The sequence below is a fragment of the Elephas maximus genome, chromosome 16 (assembly GCF_024166365.1).
Source record: "Elephas maximus indicus isolate mEleMax1 chromosome 16, mEleMax1 primary haplotype, whole genome shotgun sequence".
NCBI classification, from domain to species: domain Eukaryota; kingdom Metazoa; phylum Chordata; class Mammalia; order Proboscidea; family Elephantidae; genus Elephas; species Elephas maximus.
Window position 1 is genome coordinate 14,245,568 of NC_064834.1, and position 16,024 is coordinate 14,261,591.

Sequence of the window (16,024 nt, forward strand, 5' to 3'; positions counted from 1 at the left end):
TGATCTCGTGTGATTGTTCTAAGGAGTTCTTTCGGGTGTCGGTTCCAGGTTTGAAGGGTGTCTTAGGGCCATAGACTCAGGGGTTCTTCCAGTCTCTGTCAGACCAGTAATTCTGGTCTTTTTTGTGAATTTGATTTTTTGTTCTATATTTTTCTCTCACTCTGCCCAAGTGTTGTGATCCCCGTCAGAGTGGTCCATAGTGGCAGCCAGGCACCATCTAGTTCTTCTGATCTTGGGGTCATGTAGGCTGTGGTCCATTAGACCTTTGAATTCATTGGTCCCTTGAGTCTTTTTTTTTTTTACGCTTTTGCTCCGGACTGGAAGAGATCAATAGTTGTATCTTAGAGGACCGCTTTCAAGACCCCAGGTGCTACTTACCAAAGTAGGATGTGGAACATTGTCTTTATGAACTATGTTGTGCCAATTGATGTTGATGTCCCCAGGTCCTTTGCCTTCGAGCCTGGGAACTTCGTTCCATGAGGTGTTTGGTTATGTCTGAGAGGTTTCCCTGACTGTGCCACCTATGTGCTCTATTGTCTATGTTAATATACGAAGAGCACGTATGTTGATGGAACTCTTTCAGCAAACAAGGATTTATATTTAGCCCCCAGAAGTAGCCAACTACAGACCTATAATTTTCTAATAATAATTTTATATTTTTAAAATATCTGCAAATTTTTTCATATTCAGGGATATTTGAATATTTTAGAAAAGGGTTTCATCTGTTTGTGATTTGCCTTTGGAACCACCAGTAGATTTACTCTGGAGAACCTCTGAGAGCTCCTCTTTGAGGACCATTGCTATAGAACAGTCTGTTGCTTTCCACGTTATAATCTCCCTTATGTATCAGATAAGAATACTCTTCTTGCTTCATTAGTGTGTCTGTGCTCCTGACATTTTTTTCTTTATGCTAATCTTATGTCTTTTGAATGTAATATTTTCAGAAACATCAAAATGCCAAGCTTCGTCAGCTGCTCTGAATCCCAATCCCTATTATGGTGTTTCCCAAGCTCCTACCACCATCTTCATGGAGACCATACGCTTCTTGATGAAGGTCAATGCTGTGCAGGTCAGAATATTTTGAAAAAGAGCAAGAAGGTAGAAAAATTTTAGTGAACTACTTGTTCTATCTGTAGTGGTATTTTTTGAAGCTTAAATGTGTGAAGCAGAAATCAAATATGCTTTTTGAGAGCATACCTTAGGCCCAATGTCAGGAACATCTAAAGCTGAACCACAGTTTACAGGTGGCGTCAGAAGACCTTACTATGAATCTGCTTCCTGGAGAATACCAGCAGAGCAAAACCAGATTTTTAAGTCATATGTAGCCTGCTGTTACTCATATTATTTGAGTGTTGAGGGGTTCATGGGTTCCTAACATACCCTTCTTCCCTTCCAGGCTCTAAACCAATTGGAAGTAGATACACAATGCTATATTGGGGCGGGGGAGTCTTAAAATTTCACACTACTTTTATTGGCAAAACTGGGTGGGAGAATGTGACTTGTCCATCCTGTCAAATGTAGGACCAGTCACATAACAGGGGAGGTCATCCTATAAGGTCAGCATACCACTTGGGAAGCAAGAAGTATATGTATGAAGCAAATAGTAGGAGAGAGAGCAAGATCCAGGAGCCCTGACCCTACATGCTCCACTGGAGGGCAGTCAAGCCCAAGAAAGGACAAGTATTAGGAGCTGGGTGGGCAGGACATATCAAGCAGGAGCCTTTACCACATTAAAAACCGAAAACCAAATCTACTGCTGTTGAGTTGATTCTGACTCATAGTGACCCTATAGGACAAAGTAGAACTGCCCCCATAGGGTTGCCAAAGCTGTAATTTTTACAGACACAGACTGCCATATCTTTCTCCTACGGAGTAGCTGGTAGATTCAAATGGCTGACCTTTTGGTAAGCAGCAGAGTAAGTCACTATCCCCCTGTTTCAAAAAGCCAGAAGGCAGTTCAAGAAAATAGCTGCCATCCCTCCCCCATTATTTCCCTAAGAAGATATGAATGTTGGTGGAAGTTCCTATATCATAGGCCAAGATGGGGACAGAGTGAAAGCAAAAGAAGGATTTCCTGTCTGCTTAGCAAGTTTTTTTTTTTAGCAAGTACATCCTGGCTTTGTCAATTTTTCAGGCCTTATATAGTGTGGGGTAAAAAGAATAGACCAACGCTACAAAACTGATAGACATGATGGATGATTGAGGGTGTGTTAGAAACAGACATAGCGTTCCCAAGATCCGGAGTCTAGGATTTTAGAAAAGCATGTTTTGCCTTAATGTAAACTGCCTTTACAACTATGGCTACCTGAAAATGTTACCTCATTTGTAAATGGGGCAGTTCATGAAGTGCTTGTGTTTGCTCCATAATAAATTCCAGCCTAACACTCGCCTGGTATAATGACCAGCAAGACCAGGTTATTCACTTGGAAATGTCTACATTTGGTGACTAAACATAGTTGGTAGCAGAGCCACGATGTGCTGAAGGTTTCTAATTCACCCCTAACCTTTTGTGGTTGAGAATAATCATTTCATTCTGTAATATGGTTATTATATGAATAAATATGTTCTTTACTATTTATTGTCAGAGACAGAATCTTCAACATGTTCCTCATAATCCAGTTTTCCCTTGCAGTACGTGCACAGAGTGCTTGCACATGAGCTGTTATGCCCTCAAGGAGGCCCCAGCTGTGAGTATTACTTGGTGCTGGCCCAAACACACCTTCTCAAGAAGGATTTTGCCAAGGCAGAGGAATACCTTCAACTAGCAGCCCAGATGGACTACTTGGTAATAACTTTTGGAGAAAGGGTGAACAGGCTTTACGAAGGGTGGTGATGTCATATCACAAGTAGATTCCTGGTGACCAGAGGTGGGGGTCGTCAGCTGTCAGTGAACTCATCTATCTAGTCCCTTCTGTTTGTTGTTCTCAGTCAGGAGTTTTGCAAAGGGCAAAGAAAATGAGGACAGTTCTTCAGCAGATAGTATTTACCTATTTCAGGTTTCCTGGACTTCTATTTTTCCACTGTGAACACTATCATGGCTATGCTTGGATGTTTTTCTTGATTTTTAACCCACAGATGAAAAGGCTGTGAACAATTTAAAAAAGAAATGAATGGGGAGGCCTAGAAAAATATCTCTCAGTGCAATTGAATGGCTCTCTGAGTGCTATTAGAAAAACAGAGTGGACTTAGTCTAAATTTAAATGTTACACAAAGGTCATTAAGATATTTTTAACACCATCTTGTCCCGTACTACTTGTTCTTCATTTTCTCAGAACCCTAACGTCTGGGGCGTGAAGGGCCATCTCTATTTTCTGAATGGAAATCACGCTGAGGCCAAAGCATGCTATGAGAGAACCATCAGTTTTGTAGTGGATGCTTCTGAGATGCACTTCGTCTTCCTGCGACTGGGTCTCATCTATCTGGAAGAGAAAGAGGTGAGGGATGGGGATAGGGAATAACCATGTAAATCAGGCCGTGGTCTGAGACCTGCCTATAGTTCAAGCATTAACATTCACCTCTGTGGGCTAAAAATAGTAATATGATAATTATACTTTGACATTCAGAAGTAAAGTAACTAGTTCACTGTCCTAGGCTGGGTTCTCTAGAGGGGCAAAACTAGTGAAGCACATACATATGTATATATAAAAAAAAAACAAACCCAGTGCCATCGAGTCGATTCTGACTCATAGTGACCCTATAGGACAGATTAGAACTGCCCCGTAGAGCTTCCAAGGGGCGCCTGGCAGATTTGGACTGCTGACCCTTGGGTTAGCAGCTGTAACACTTAACCACTACGCCACCAGGGTTTCCTATATAGACAGGGTTATTTCAAGGAGGTGGCTTACGCAGTTGTGGAGGCTGGCTGCCAGGCTGGAGGCTTCTGCTGACTCACATGGTTATAGGGGCTGACAAACCCAAAGGCAGGTCAGAAGGCAGGCTGCTGGCTCATGGGGCTGTGGGAGCTGGCGAATCCCAAATTCTACAGGTCAGATGGTAGGGTGCTGGCTCACCTCCCAAGAACCAGAGATCAGAGGAGGACCAGTTTGATGCAAGATCAAGAGACAGCGAGCTTTGCTAGAACATCCATATATGTTGGATGCAAGCTGCACACCCAAGGAAACTCCCCTTTCAACTGGTTCTCATATTAGATCGTAAAATGGAGGACGATTACATACTATCTGCCAAACCACTGAGAATCATGGCAAAGGTGACACATAACCTTAACCATCATACCTACCATCAGATACCTAGTAATTAGTGGGACCAGAATTCAAACCGATGAAGTCTACTAGCAGAGTCTAAAGGTATTAGACTAAAAAGATATTAAGAATTCAGTAAGGTCACAGCCTTGAAAACTCTATGGAGCACAGTTCTACTCTGCACACATGGGGTGGCCATAGTCAGAATCAACTTGACAGCAACTAACAACAACAATATTGGTAGTAGAAACATTCTAGAAAGTTTCATGGACTTCAGTGGGACTTCTCCAAACTTCTTCCTCAACACAAGGCTTTCATGTCATTGCAAGCTGCATTTTCACAGAGCTGTTGGCTCAGGCAGTCAGTAGGCAAGCAGTTTTTAGGCTACTCATTGAGGCTCAGCTAAGATACAAAAATGCAGGGCAAGAAGTGATCCTTTGAGGGTAGTCCTTTGATCAGTCCTTTGAGAGCTACTGCCTTTGAAGTTTTTGTTGTTGATTTTAGTTTTTCTGACTGTCTCCTGTAGTACTGAGAGCTCCTAAGACTTTTACAAGGGACAGGACTCTGAATGATGAGGCTATGTCAAGCATACCCCTTATCTTCCTATATTTATTTGTCCAGGGGTCATGTAGCAGGTATCCCACTACATGATGTCACTTTTAAGTGAAAGTGGTAACACATAGGGTCTAGGTAGAATTTGGGGTCGCCCAGAACTTTCAGTGTAATTCTCTGCCTCAGCTCTTACAGAGACTAATAGCATCTTTGGAAGTGCTTACAGGTCAAAGTCAGCCCTTTCATTTGATCCATCCTCCTCCTTTCACCAGTCTACTTGTGGTAGCTCCCTTAGAGTACATAAAAATAAAATCCATGGACTCACTTAACTTGAATGGTTTTGGAGTGCAGCTATTAGAGGCTCCATAATTATCCCAGCAATGCAGCGTTTACGTCTTCCAGAAGAACAATAACTTAGCGATGCTTTCTTTCTATAGTACGAAAAGGCAAAGACAACCTACCTGCAAGCTTGTAAGAGATCACCTTCATGTCTTACCTGGTTAGGACTGGGAATCTCCTGCTATCGGGTAAGAAGTTGAAGGCCTGAGACTAGGCCTGTGTGTATAGCTGACTTTGATTTCTTGGTCTTCCAGGCACCCTCAGGGTTTGTGATGATGGTGGAATGGCTATCACGGCAGTCATCTCTAATGAAGAGTTGCTCTTCAAAGTTTTTCAGTAAACTGAAGGCCAATCTGAATTATAAAAATAAAATATCCTAAAAAATCCCACAAAAATCCTGAACCTGGAAACTATTAAAAAAAAAAAAATCATGTTATTTGGTATAAAAGCTGTTTTATGGTGTTATCTGCAAGAAAAGTGATAGGGAAAGATGAAGAATCTAGTTAATTAAACTAAAGGAATTTATTGATTACTTACGAAGCACTGTGGCCTTTCTATGCTGAAGAGGAGCCGCTGTAGCTCCGGGTAGACCCTTGTCCCATCACGCCTAACTCCCTACTCACCTTCCCTCCTTTCCTGCAGTCTTGGTGAGGCATGAATCGTGCTGTTCTTGTAATTTCTTCACGGGTGTTCTTGATACCATCCCTCCCCTTCTCTCCTAGTACCTTACTGCCTTAATTTTTCCTCAGTTTACATTTTTAACCTCTCCTTCTCAGCCAGCTTTTTCTCCATAGTTTTTCCCCATCTTATTGGACCACCACCACCACCGCCTTCCTGGTTTCTACCCTTAACAGAGTTGTCTGCGTTCCTTGTCTTCTCTTCCTCACTGTGGTTTCTTTAATCATAAAGGTAATACATGCTCATTGTAGACATTTTGGAAGATACAGAAGAATATGAAGAGAACATAAAATAGAACATAATCCCACCCTTCAGTGATAACCGCTATTAACATTTGAATGTAATTTCCCCCAGTCTTTTTTTGCATATGGTTTTAATGTATGAAATTATAAATAATATACTTACTGCTTTTTAGTATTTTTTTTCTCCTTAAAAATATAGCATTGGTATTATATGACATTACCAAATATTCTAAAACATGAGTTTTAATGGCTTCGTGACATTCCATGCTTCGGATACATAGTAGAGTGACCATGGAATTTGCTATCCAAACCAAGACGCTTCTGATGATGAGAAGGGCTGTCCCAGGTTAACTGGAAATATGGTCACCTGTACATAAGTGCCCCCTGCTCCGCCTTCCCCGAAAGGATGAAAAACACTGATAGCTGTTAGAAATTTGATAGCACTGTCAAAAGTACAAGAAACTAGCTATACAAACTATTCGGCATAGGTCATGCTTCTATTTGTTTTGTGTAGTGTAAAAAAACACATATTATTAAAAAACTTCAGTTAAGCCCTACCATCAAGATGTCCAAGTAACTCTGCCACCCATCAGTGTTTTAGTCACATTATACCTCTGTGTGGATATACCATGATTTATTTAACCAATTACTTATTATTGGACATGTTATTAGTTACCACAATTATACTATTATAAATAAAGCTGAGATAAACGTTCTTGTACATAAATCTTTGGGCTGAACTCTGGTTATTTCCTTAGGACACATTCCTAAAAGAATGTAGGAATATTTTTAAGGTCTTAAAATCATAGTGTCAACTTAGTGCTTCTAGAAAGGCTGTATTATGATATATGCTCTGCCAATAACGGGCCTTATCACTTGCCAATTTGATAGGCATCTTAACTTGCATTTTTATCACTAAGGTTAAAATCATTTCATATATTTATTTCTTTACTTGTGAGTGGTCTATTCATTTCCTTGATCCCATTTACCCTTCATTTCAATTAGGCATATACCCTCTACCACTTTGCTGAAACTTATCTAACAAAAAAGTTTTGTTAGTCATCCTAATTGCCCAATACAGTGGGCACTTAAATGAAGTCTCTGTGGCACTTAGCCCTGTTGCCCGTTGCCTCCCTGAAGCCTTTCTTCCCTTGGCACCCATGACACTGCATTCATATCCTTCCAGTTGGGCACCTTCCTCTCTACCATCTCCCAGCCTTTTTGTTGCTCCTTGTCTTTCATCCAGCAGAATCGCTGGGTCCCCTAGGTTCTGTCATCAGCCCTCTTTTCCTTTCACGTTATTCATTTTCCATAAGAAGTATCATCTACCCTAGGCATTTTAACTGCTGCCTTTGCTCTAAAAAATGCACCCTAAATCGTCATCTCATAACACTTTTTGCCTTCTGCCCCTTATATCAAACAGCGTAATGGACATGTCCATTTCGTGGTTCCCTAGACACCTCAAAATGCAAAATATAACTGAACTTAACCTCTGAAGCAATCTCACATTCCCTAAACCTGTACCTTCTCCTCTGTTGCCTGTCTTAGTGAATGGAACTATGATGAACTCAGTCAATCAAGCCAGAAACCAAAAAGCCATCCTTGTCTACTTCTCCCACTATTTCTAAATGGTCATCAAATACACTACCAATTTTATCTCCTAAATGTCTCTGGAATCTATTGGCTCCTCTCCATCTTTATTTTTCTTGCTCTGATTCAGTCTTCCTCTCTTTACCACCTTCTAAATGGTCTCCTGTCTTCCTTCAGTTCATGTTCCACATTGTCATCAATGTGGTCTTTAAAATATGGAAACATGACGTTACTCCCGTACTTAAAACCTTTCAATGCCTACCCCTCTCAGAATAAAATCCAAATTTATTTTATATGTAATCTGGTATGATCCAATCTCTGCTTAACTCTCTTGTTTTATCACTTTCGTTTTCCCTCAACTAACTAGCACACTCCCACTCTCTCTCCTTCAGGTACAACTCAGAGTTTCCTGAGTGTGCCCTGCTCTCTCACACCTTCATGTCCTTGTGTGTGATCCTCCTTCTAGCTGGAACGCCTGCCTTCACTGTGCACAGCTGACAACTCCTACCTGTTCTTCAAGATCCACTTTAGCAGTGCTTCTTCTCTGAGGTCATCCTTTAATCTCAGGGTAGAATCAATCCTATTTTTCCTTACCTCCCCCCCCCGACTAGATTTTATATATACTTTACTATTTTTTTTTTACTATAGAAATATTTATGCTGTGTTAGAACTATTTGTGTGAGGTTTTCTTAAATTTTGTTTTATTTTCTACGTGTCTGTCAGTGAACTCTTTGAAGAAAGGGACTGTGTTTATAATTTTTACTTCCAGCATCTAGCATACTGCCTAGCACAGAGTGAATCCTCAGTGAATGTAGGTTGGTTGAATAAGGAATCAATGTCTCAGAGACAGTTAAAGTGTGGGCCACGATGTGGGCATGGCTGAAAGGCCATTCTCCATCTTGTCTTGGGCTTAGAAGTCTTCTACTAAAACAAAACACAAGCAAACAAACAACAACAAAACAAAAACAAACCTACTTTATTGGGAAGAGGAGCGCCTTATTCTTTCCTTATGTGGCCTTTTGGGAGGTTTTACAAAGCAAATCCACAGTTTTATGAAGTAGCCCAGCACTCAGGAAGCACCCTAGAGTCTCTATTACTTAGGGGTGTGCTTTTAATAACTGATATTAGAAAAAATGGAAGCTTTCTGGACAAGAGTGTTTTGACAGGCAAATAGGACTTTAACCTTAGGAAGGTTACAATGTAAAAAAATGTATCTAATAGCCCACCTATAAGGAAAATCCCTGAATGATGCTCACATGATAGTGAATTCCTGTGGTTTTCCAACCCTGGCTCCTGAAGCTCCCTGCTTCATAGAGGTCCTGCTGGGATGGCTGTGGAGGGAGGGAGGAAGAGGGGAGTAGAAGTTGAGAGCCTAGCAGGCAGAGCTCCAGATTCCCCTACATGGCTTCCTAAGTGGAGCAGTTCCACTTTTAACTTGTTCATATATTGGGCCATCACATAAGATTTTATTTGAAAAAAGAATTCTGTTACTAAAAATTTTTTAAGGTGAAAACCATTAGTATGGATCAGCTATACCAATGATACTTGGACATGGAGGTTTCAGCTAAGCTGACTCTAGCTGGCTTAAGTGAAAAATACTTTGAGTCACATGTGTCTCTTTCCTGTCAAGCTGGAGGAGCTCACAGAGGCGGAAGATGCTCTCTCTGAAGCCAACACGTTGAACAACTACAATGCTGAAGTATGGGGATATCTGGCTCTGGTCTGCCTGAAAGTGAGTGTTTGTTATCCTCCCACAATTCCCTGTCAGGGCACAGAGGTGAGAAGCCAAGTAAGTGAGAGACAGTGGGATGGCCATTAATGTCATGATAGTCCAGGTTTCGTGAGCTCCAGATTTGGTTATCATACTGATGACAAAGAAAAGGCCAAGGCAGAGCAGCCTCTACATGGAACGTGCTTAAAAATCATGTAGTAAGGTGTGTTTCTGGAAAGGAGGTTCTAAACATGGGGACAGTATTGTATCAGAATGTAAGCAAGGTCAAGGACCAGCAAAGGAGAGGCTCTGCTAGTCTTTCTGAATCTTTCCTTCCTGTTGGACGGCTGGCTGAGGATGTTTGTCCTTTGTGCAGATAGGATATTGGGGATGGTATCATGGAAGTTTGTGATAGCTGCTAACTTTAAGGTACTTAAAGACGGCATTGTTTTAAAAACCTGGCTCCTCCATTTATTAGTTGTGTAACCCTGGCAAATTATTTATTCTGTCTGCTTTGGTTTCCCCATCTATAAAATGTGGTCCCACAAAAAAGAGGGAGAGGACAAGGGGCCATAGTTATCTCCTAGGGCTGTTTTTAGGATAAAGAATTAATATATCTGGAATCCCTTTTTCTATGGACCAGAGAGGTGGTCCCTGGTAGACATTTGGTGGCTTTCAGTTGCCCAGCTGTGCCAGTACCTGGGTCAGAAACCCACTCAAACCAGTTACCTCCTTGCCAAGACTCAGTGGAACAGTGGGGAGTCAGGCTTAACTACATCAGATAGCTACTGTCTCATCTTTTTACCAGCTCATATCCTCTGCTCATCAAGTCCTAGTCACCAAGTGGCCTACTCAGTTTGATATTTACTTATTTTTTCATCATTACCATTCCATAGGTAACTGCTAGAGCCACTAAGACATAGACATCAAGTCTGTACAGGCAAATCTTGGAACTTTTGGGTATTAAAACATAAAAAAAATAATGTATGAAAAGCCTAAAAAAAAAAACTAAACCCAGTGTCGTTGAGTTGATTCCGACTGATAGCAACCCTATAGGACAGAGTAGAACTGCGTCTATAGAGTTTCCAAGGAGCACCTGGCGAATTCCAACTGCCGTCCCTTTGGTTAGCAACTGTAGCATTTAACCACTACACCACCAGGGTTTCCTATGAAAAGCCTATAAACAATAAAAACAATGTAAAACACATACCCGTTGTCATCAAGTCAATTCTGACTCATAGCAAACCTATAGAACAGGGCAGGACTGCCCCCGTAGGGTCTCCGAGGCTGTAATCTTTACGGAAGCAGACTGCCACATCTTCCTCCTGCAGAGGGACTGGTGGGTTCGAACCACCCATCTTTCAGTTAGTAGCTGAGGTCTTAACCACTGTGCCACCAGGGCTTCTTGTCATACACATAGCAAGTACTATATAAGCATTAGCTATTATTAGCACAATGCCTTCAGTCTTCAGGAACAAATGACTCATGGTGCTTTCAGAAAAAAAGTGAGGCCAAGTTGTCTTTAAGCTTTTTGAAATGGAGAGTTTTGTTTTTTTTTTAATATTAAAATATCTGCTTTTCCCTATTACCTTTCATTTTCTTGCTTCCTCTCTGAATTCAGAGGTTCTTAACTGGGAAGGCATGGAACCCTCTGCCTTGGGTAGAAATGTCGAGGCAGTGTATTTTCCCCACCATAATGCTGGGGACATGTCATCATCACCAGCTGCTGCTCTTTTTTTAGGCTGGACGGCAACTGGAAGCTGAGCAGGCCTACAAGTACACGATGAAGGTATGGCACAGATGCCTCTGTTGTTTCCTGAAGACTGCACTCTACTGAGGCTGGGAAATGGGGAGGAAAGTGCGGCTCACTTAAGGACTTTAGAGCATTTCGCAATGTTTCTTAGCATTGTTGCCGTTATCATGAGGCTGTTGGATTTGGTGTAACAACCCACATATTACCATGTGGGTACCTTTCATTCATCTCTTTAAAGAGAAGGTGGTTTAATGAAAAGACAGCTAGCTGGGAGTCAGTAGGCCCGAGGTATGGCTCTGGTTTTGCTATTAACACGTGGTGTTAACCTTTCTGGACTTCATTTTCCTTATAATGAAGGGGTTGGTGTAGTCCAGGGGTCAGCACATTTTTTCTGTAAAGAGCAAGACAGAAAGTATTTTAGGTTTTGTGAGCCAAACCATCTCTGTTGTAACTGCTAAACTCTGCCCTTGTAGTGCAAAGGCAGCCATAGACAATGCATGAAAGAATGAGCGTGGCTGTGTTCCAATAAAAACTGATTTACAAAACCAGGTGCCAACCCCTGGTCTGTTCAATCAGTTATGAATTGCAAGTAAATATAGAGACTTGAATTGCAGTGGCTTAAATTAGGAGCTTTATTTTTCCCATCTAAAAAAAAAAAAAAAAAAATCATGAGAAGACCAGGGTGGTACTGCATCTCCGCAATATCATCAGGGACCCAACCGCTTTCTATCTTTCTGTTCTACCAATTGTAACATGCAGTTTCCATCCTGCATGGTTGCAAGACAGCCAGTGTAGCTCCAGCCACCATATCCATGTTTCAGGAAGGGTAAAGAACAAAAGGGAATTAAAGGACAAAGGGGCCATGGTTGTATTTCACCTCCCTTTAAAGACCTTTCCCAAGTGTCCCACCCGATAACTTTACCTTACAGTTCATTGGCCACTGTTGGTCCTGAGACCACCCCTCACTGCAGGGGAAGCAGGAAAATGAGTTTTTTAGCTAGTTGCATTAAAAAAAATTAAGGTGTTAGTGAGAAAGGATAGAATGGGTATTCAGTAGGCAACTAGATTTCTCTATCACACATCTAGATTTTAAAATTAAATTCAGATCTAATATAAGTCTATGATTCCTGTGTCTTTGATCCCTTACTGGGTTCAAATGGGGATACTACACATTAGCCAATAGATGTTGGGTGATAATGTGAACCCTTTTTAAAATAAACTTTATTAAAGTTACATTAAAAAATAATGCACAAATAATGTGTTCATGCCACTTGGATTTTCACAAAGGAAACATATCCATTAACCATCACTGTATTCTGAGGCCTTTTAATGGAATTTTCATAAAACAGGGAATATAGGAAGAGCCAGTTCCATCACAAGGAACTGTGTTCTCTGCTGTGGCCCCACAAATAAGGGGTGTCCAAGGCCACATAGGTATGACAGGTATGACAGTTATGACATGTGTCTCTCTTCTCTATGCAGCTGAAATTGAAAGATGAGGCTCTGCTTGCAGAGATCCACATGGTACAGGAGATGGTTGGCTTTGGAAACCCGTCTTTCTGACATCCTTACGGCTGAGGAATTTTCTGTATGGGACTCTGAAAGCCCCTTTCCTTCCCAAAGAAATGAAGCCCTGGAAGTTTAACCACATAAAGCCTGAGGCTATAGGACAAAAGAATCCTCACCATGAACAGAGCCCTTTTTTTTTTTTTTCATTATTATTGGTGATGTTTCTGGATGTTTTACTGGTTGACAGTAAACTGTATGACAATAAAAATGGATCTAAGAGATTAAAAATTCATTAGTGTGGTTCTGGAGTCAAATAAAGTATACTGAATATGTCGTGAGGCCATTCATTATTCAGGTTTCTGATGAAAGTTATCAGGATCGCTCCGGGAGAAGGTCAACTGCTAAGGTCCCTGGCCCAGCTCACTAACCCAAATGTAGAACTCAAGGCATCATTTTCTAATGTGGGCCTAGAGGATGACTGCTGTGCTGGGTTACTGTATTAGGGCAAAGAACATATTGCGGCCAGACCCTTTGATTCAATGGTGAACAGGAAAGCTGAGCAAAGAGGTCCTTGCTGGAGGTGGAAGAGACTGCTCAAACCACCGATACCGTCACAGATCCAAACCACAAGGGATCCATGAAGAGTCTGTTACTCTACAATAAATAGGAAACTCCTTACAACTGAGGCCGTATCGTAGGGCTAGAGATGTCAAAGAAACCGTACTTTACCCCAGCTGGGTCACAGCTCAGCAAAAGCAGGAATGATGGTTTTTTGTTTTTTTTTAAGTGTGATTGCCTCTATGGTAGGGGAGTAGAGGTGGGAGGGGGAGCACAAGAGGGAAGGTGAGAGACACATTAATAAACAGAAAAGGATAAAGTAAACTTGAGTCATTTACAGTCCTTCTAGTCTCGGCCCTTCCTGCTTCCTGTATGAAGTCTTCCTGAGACACACAAGAAGCCCTGGTGGCGTAGTGGTTAAGTGCTAGGGCTGCTAACCAGAAGGTAAGCAGTTTGAGTCCACCAGGTGCTCCTTGGAAACTCTACAGGGCAGTTCTACTCTGTCCTAATAAGGTCGCTATGAGTCGACTGCAAGGGGGTTGGTGTTTTGGTTTTGAGGCACTCAGAAGTATCAGGCTCGTCTTCTCTGCTCCGCCTGCACTGAGCACTGGCCGCCCCTAGTTACTGATTAATCATCGTCTTTCCAATGGACAGTGAGCTTCCTGGGGACAGAGACATCTTTGCGTTCTCATCACGGCGTCTCGCCAGAACAGGTGCTCAAAAAGTTTGCGGGATGGACGATTTCTAGAGCGCTTGGCATTAAGCCGTTCTCGATAGTCTTCCAACATGCCTCACTTAGCAAAGACAGGAGAGTAAGGGGCAAGAGCTCCTACACGTGCCCCACAACTGCTCGCGCAACAGGCAAGTTATAACGCCCCCGCCTCCCCCGCAGCTTAAGTATTAAGGTCCGTTGGGGTCACCTGTTGCATTATGGAAACTGTAGGCGGAGGAAGGAGCTCTGGTGGCTAAACGGTTAAGCATTCGGCTGCTAACCAAGATATTGGCAGTTCGACTCCACTAGGCCCTCTCGGAAAACTTCTGTGGCCGTCCTACTCTGTCCTAAAGGGTCGCTATGAGCCCCAATCGACAGAACAGTAACGAGTTCAGGCGGAAGTGCCGCGTTGTATTGTGGGAAGTGCAAGGGCGGAAGCGGAAAAGGCGGGGCGAGCGGCCAGTCCGCACTTGGAGCCGAGGCAATAGGCGTTGCGGTGTCGGGTCCTGAGTTCGGGGCTGCTGCGGTGCCGATCCTCACCGTCGAGGCTACGCGCCGCACGAATCTGGAGAGCGGGTCCGTACGGGCGCCGAGACCCTCCCAGGTGCCGCGACTGGCGTACAGGCAAGCCGAGTGCACCATGGTCCAGCTCAGTGAGTAACGGGGCCCCGCGAGACCTTCCTGCCAGTCCCGGGGCTCGGGGGCACGGGACTTGGAACAGCGCTCGCTCGCGTGGGCGCACTGGAGGAACTCGAACCTGAAACAGCACACTGCCTTACGTTTGTCCCGCCTCCCCGCCCAGTTGTCCCCATTTAATCGTCTCTCAAACCCTGTGAGGTAGCTGCCACTCGCCTTACAGAGCAGCTGAGGGTAGAGAAGAACAGGAGTTGGACAAGGTCACAGAGCTAATAAGTAGCAGGCCTGTGCTGAGGGGATTGGGGGCTGAGGAGGAGGTCGTTTCAGGCAATAGTGAATAAACGGTTTTTCTTAAGGGTGATGGTAGCTGAGCCAGAGTGAAAGAATTGAGAACAGTTCAATGGAGGAATGGGATCGTTTCCTCTATTCATTTGGTCCATTTTGTGCCCTGCAGTCTTGTGTCTTAATCAGTTATTTCTCTACAGCTACCTTCCTCTGTAAGGTCTACTATGGGGGCAACTTAACCATCCGCCTTACCCTGGGCGGCTGTGCCAACCGGCCTTTCTACCGCATCGTGGCTGCTCACAGCAAGTTTGCCAGGGATGGCCGTTTTGTGGAGCAGCTGGGCTGCTATGATCCACTGCCCAACAGCCATGGAGAGAAGATCGTTGGCCTCAACCTGGAGAGGATCCGGTATTGGATTGGCTGCGGGGCCCACCTCTCTAAGCCTGTGGAAAGGCTTCTGGGTAACTCAGCTCTTTCTCATTCTCATTGAGGGGATTTTAAATTAAAGTTGGTTCCAGAATGATGGGAATGATGAATGGTTTTCATTACCTGGAGGCTGCTCAGGACTGGAGGGGGAGCTGAAATTCGATCTAATGGCCATTTTGAATCTGGAGACCTCTGTGGACTCCCTCATGAGACTTTTTGGAAAGCTGGGATTTTTTGCTAAAAATGGGAATAGTGTGTCTCAAATGGCCATCTGTCAGTTTATCCCTTTTTCAAGTAAGGAAAATAGTGTTGGGAAGCAGACAACATACATTGTCTCCTTGTAGTTAAATGGGGTGCGGAGGAAAAGGTGGGGCAGAGCTTGGCAAGCGAGGAGCATGTTTAACACCCATGCTCTGGGTCTGGTCTCTGTTAGACCTCAGTTGTGTGAGGGAGAGTTCTCAGGGAAACATTGACTTGTACTGCATTACAGTGAGTGAAAATGCTGTTGCTTTTAGGTCTTGCTGGATTTTTCCCTCTGCATCCCATGATGATCACTAATGCTGAGAGACTGCGAAGGAAACGGGCACGAGAAGCCCTCTTAGCTTCTCAGAAGACAGATACAGAAGCTACAGAAACAGAAGCGAGCTGACTTTGGTGTGCACAACAATGGGAGCAACATCGCCAAGGTCCTCTTAAAACACTCATGCAGAGCTCTTAATTTTGTTAGATTCAGAGGTTAATAAACAGTTTTCAGCGTCACCTATGCTCTTCTGGAGGCAGGAAAGGGTGGTGGGTCTCTCTAACCCTGGCCTGAGGTAGGTTCAGGGGGAGACT

General features: G+C 43.2%; 2 protein-coding genes across 8 annotated transcripts in view; both read left to right on the top strand.

Annotated features, from left to right (window-relative positions):
• CFAP70 (cilia and flagella associated protein 70) overlaps positions 1-12,876 on the top strand; it is a 149,140-nt gene extending 136,264 nt beyond the window's left edge. For 5 of the 7 annotated variants that reach the window (XM_049854878.1, XM_049854877.1, XM_049854881.1 and 2 more), the window contains 7 exons: positions 945-1,069; positions 2,633-2,785; positions 3,273-3,434; positions 5,189-5,278; positions 9,231-9,332; positions 11,053-11,100; positions 12,547-12,876. In XM_049854878.1, coding sequence (XP_049710835.1) covers positions 945-1,069; positions 2,633-2,785; positions 3,273-3,434; positions 5,189-5,278; positions 9,231-9,332; positions 11,053-11,100; positions 12,547-12,627 — 761 coding nt within the window. In that variant the 3' untranslated portion in view covers positions 12,628-12,876. Of the gene's footprint in view, positions 1-944; positions 1,070-2,632; positions 2,786-3,272; positions 3,498-5,188; positions 5,279-5,344; positions 5,374-9,230; positions 9,333-11,052; positions 11,101-12,546 lie in introns of those variants that run through there. The other 2 variants (XM_049854882.1, XM_049854883.1) reach the window with 2 other exon arrangements.
• A 1,338-nt stretch (positions 12,877-14,214) lies between these two features.
• On the top strand, positions 14,215-15,949 carry MRPS16 (mitochondrial ribosomal protein S16). Its single transcript, XM_049854890.1, has 3 exons — positions 14,215-14,496; positions 14,965-15,225; positions 15,706-15,949. Exons 1-3 carry the CDS (start codon positions 14,484-14,486, stop codon positions 15,837-15,839), a joined length of 408 nt encoding a protein of 135 aa, XP_049710847.1. The 5' UTR covers positions 14,215-14,483; the 3' UTR covers positions 15,840-15,949.
• The last annotated feature ends 75 nt before the right edge of the window (positions 15,950-16,024 follow it).

Bases quoted from the DNA above. Each gene is read 5' to 3' on its own strand.
- MRPS16 (XM_049854890.1), top strand. The intron at 15,226-15,705 runs GTAACTCAGCTC...TGTTGCTTTTAG, and splicing joins GCCTGTGGAAAGGCTTCTGG to GTCTTGCTGGATTTTTCCCT.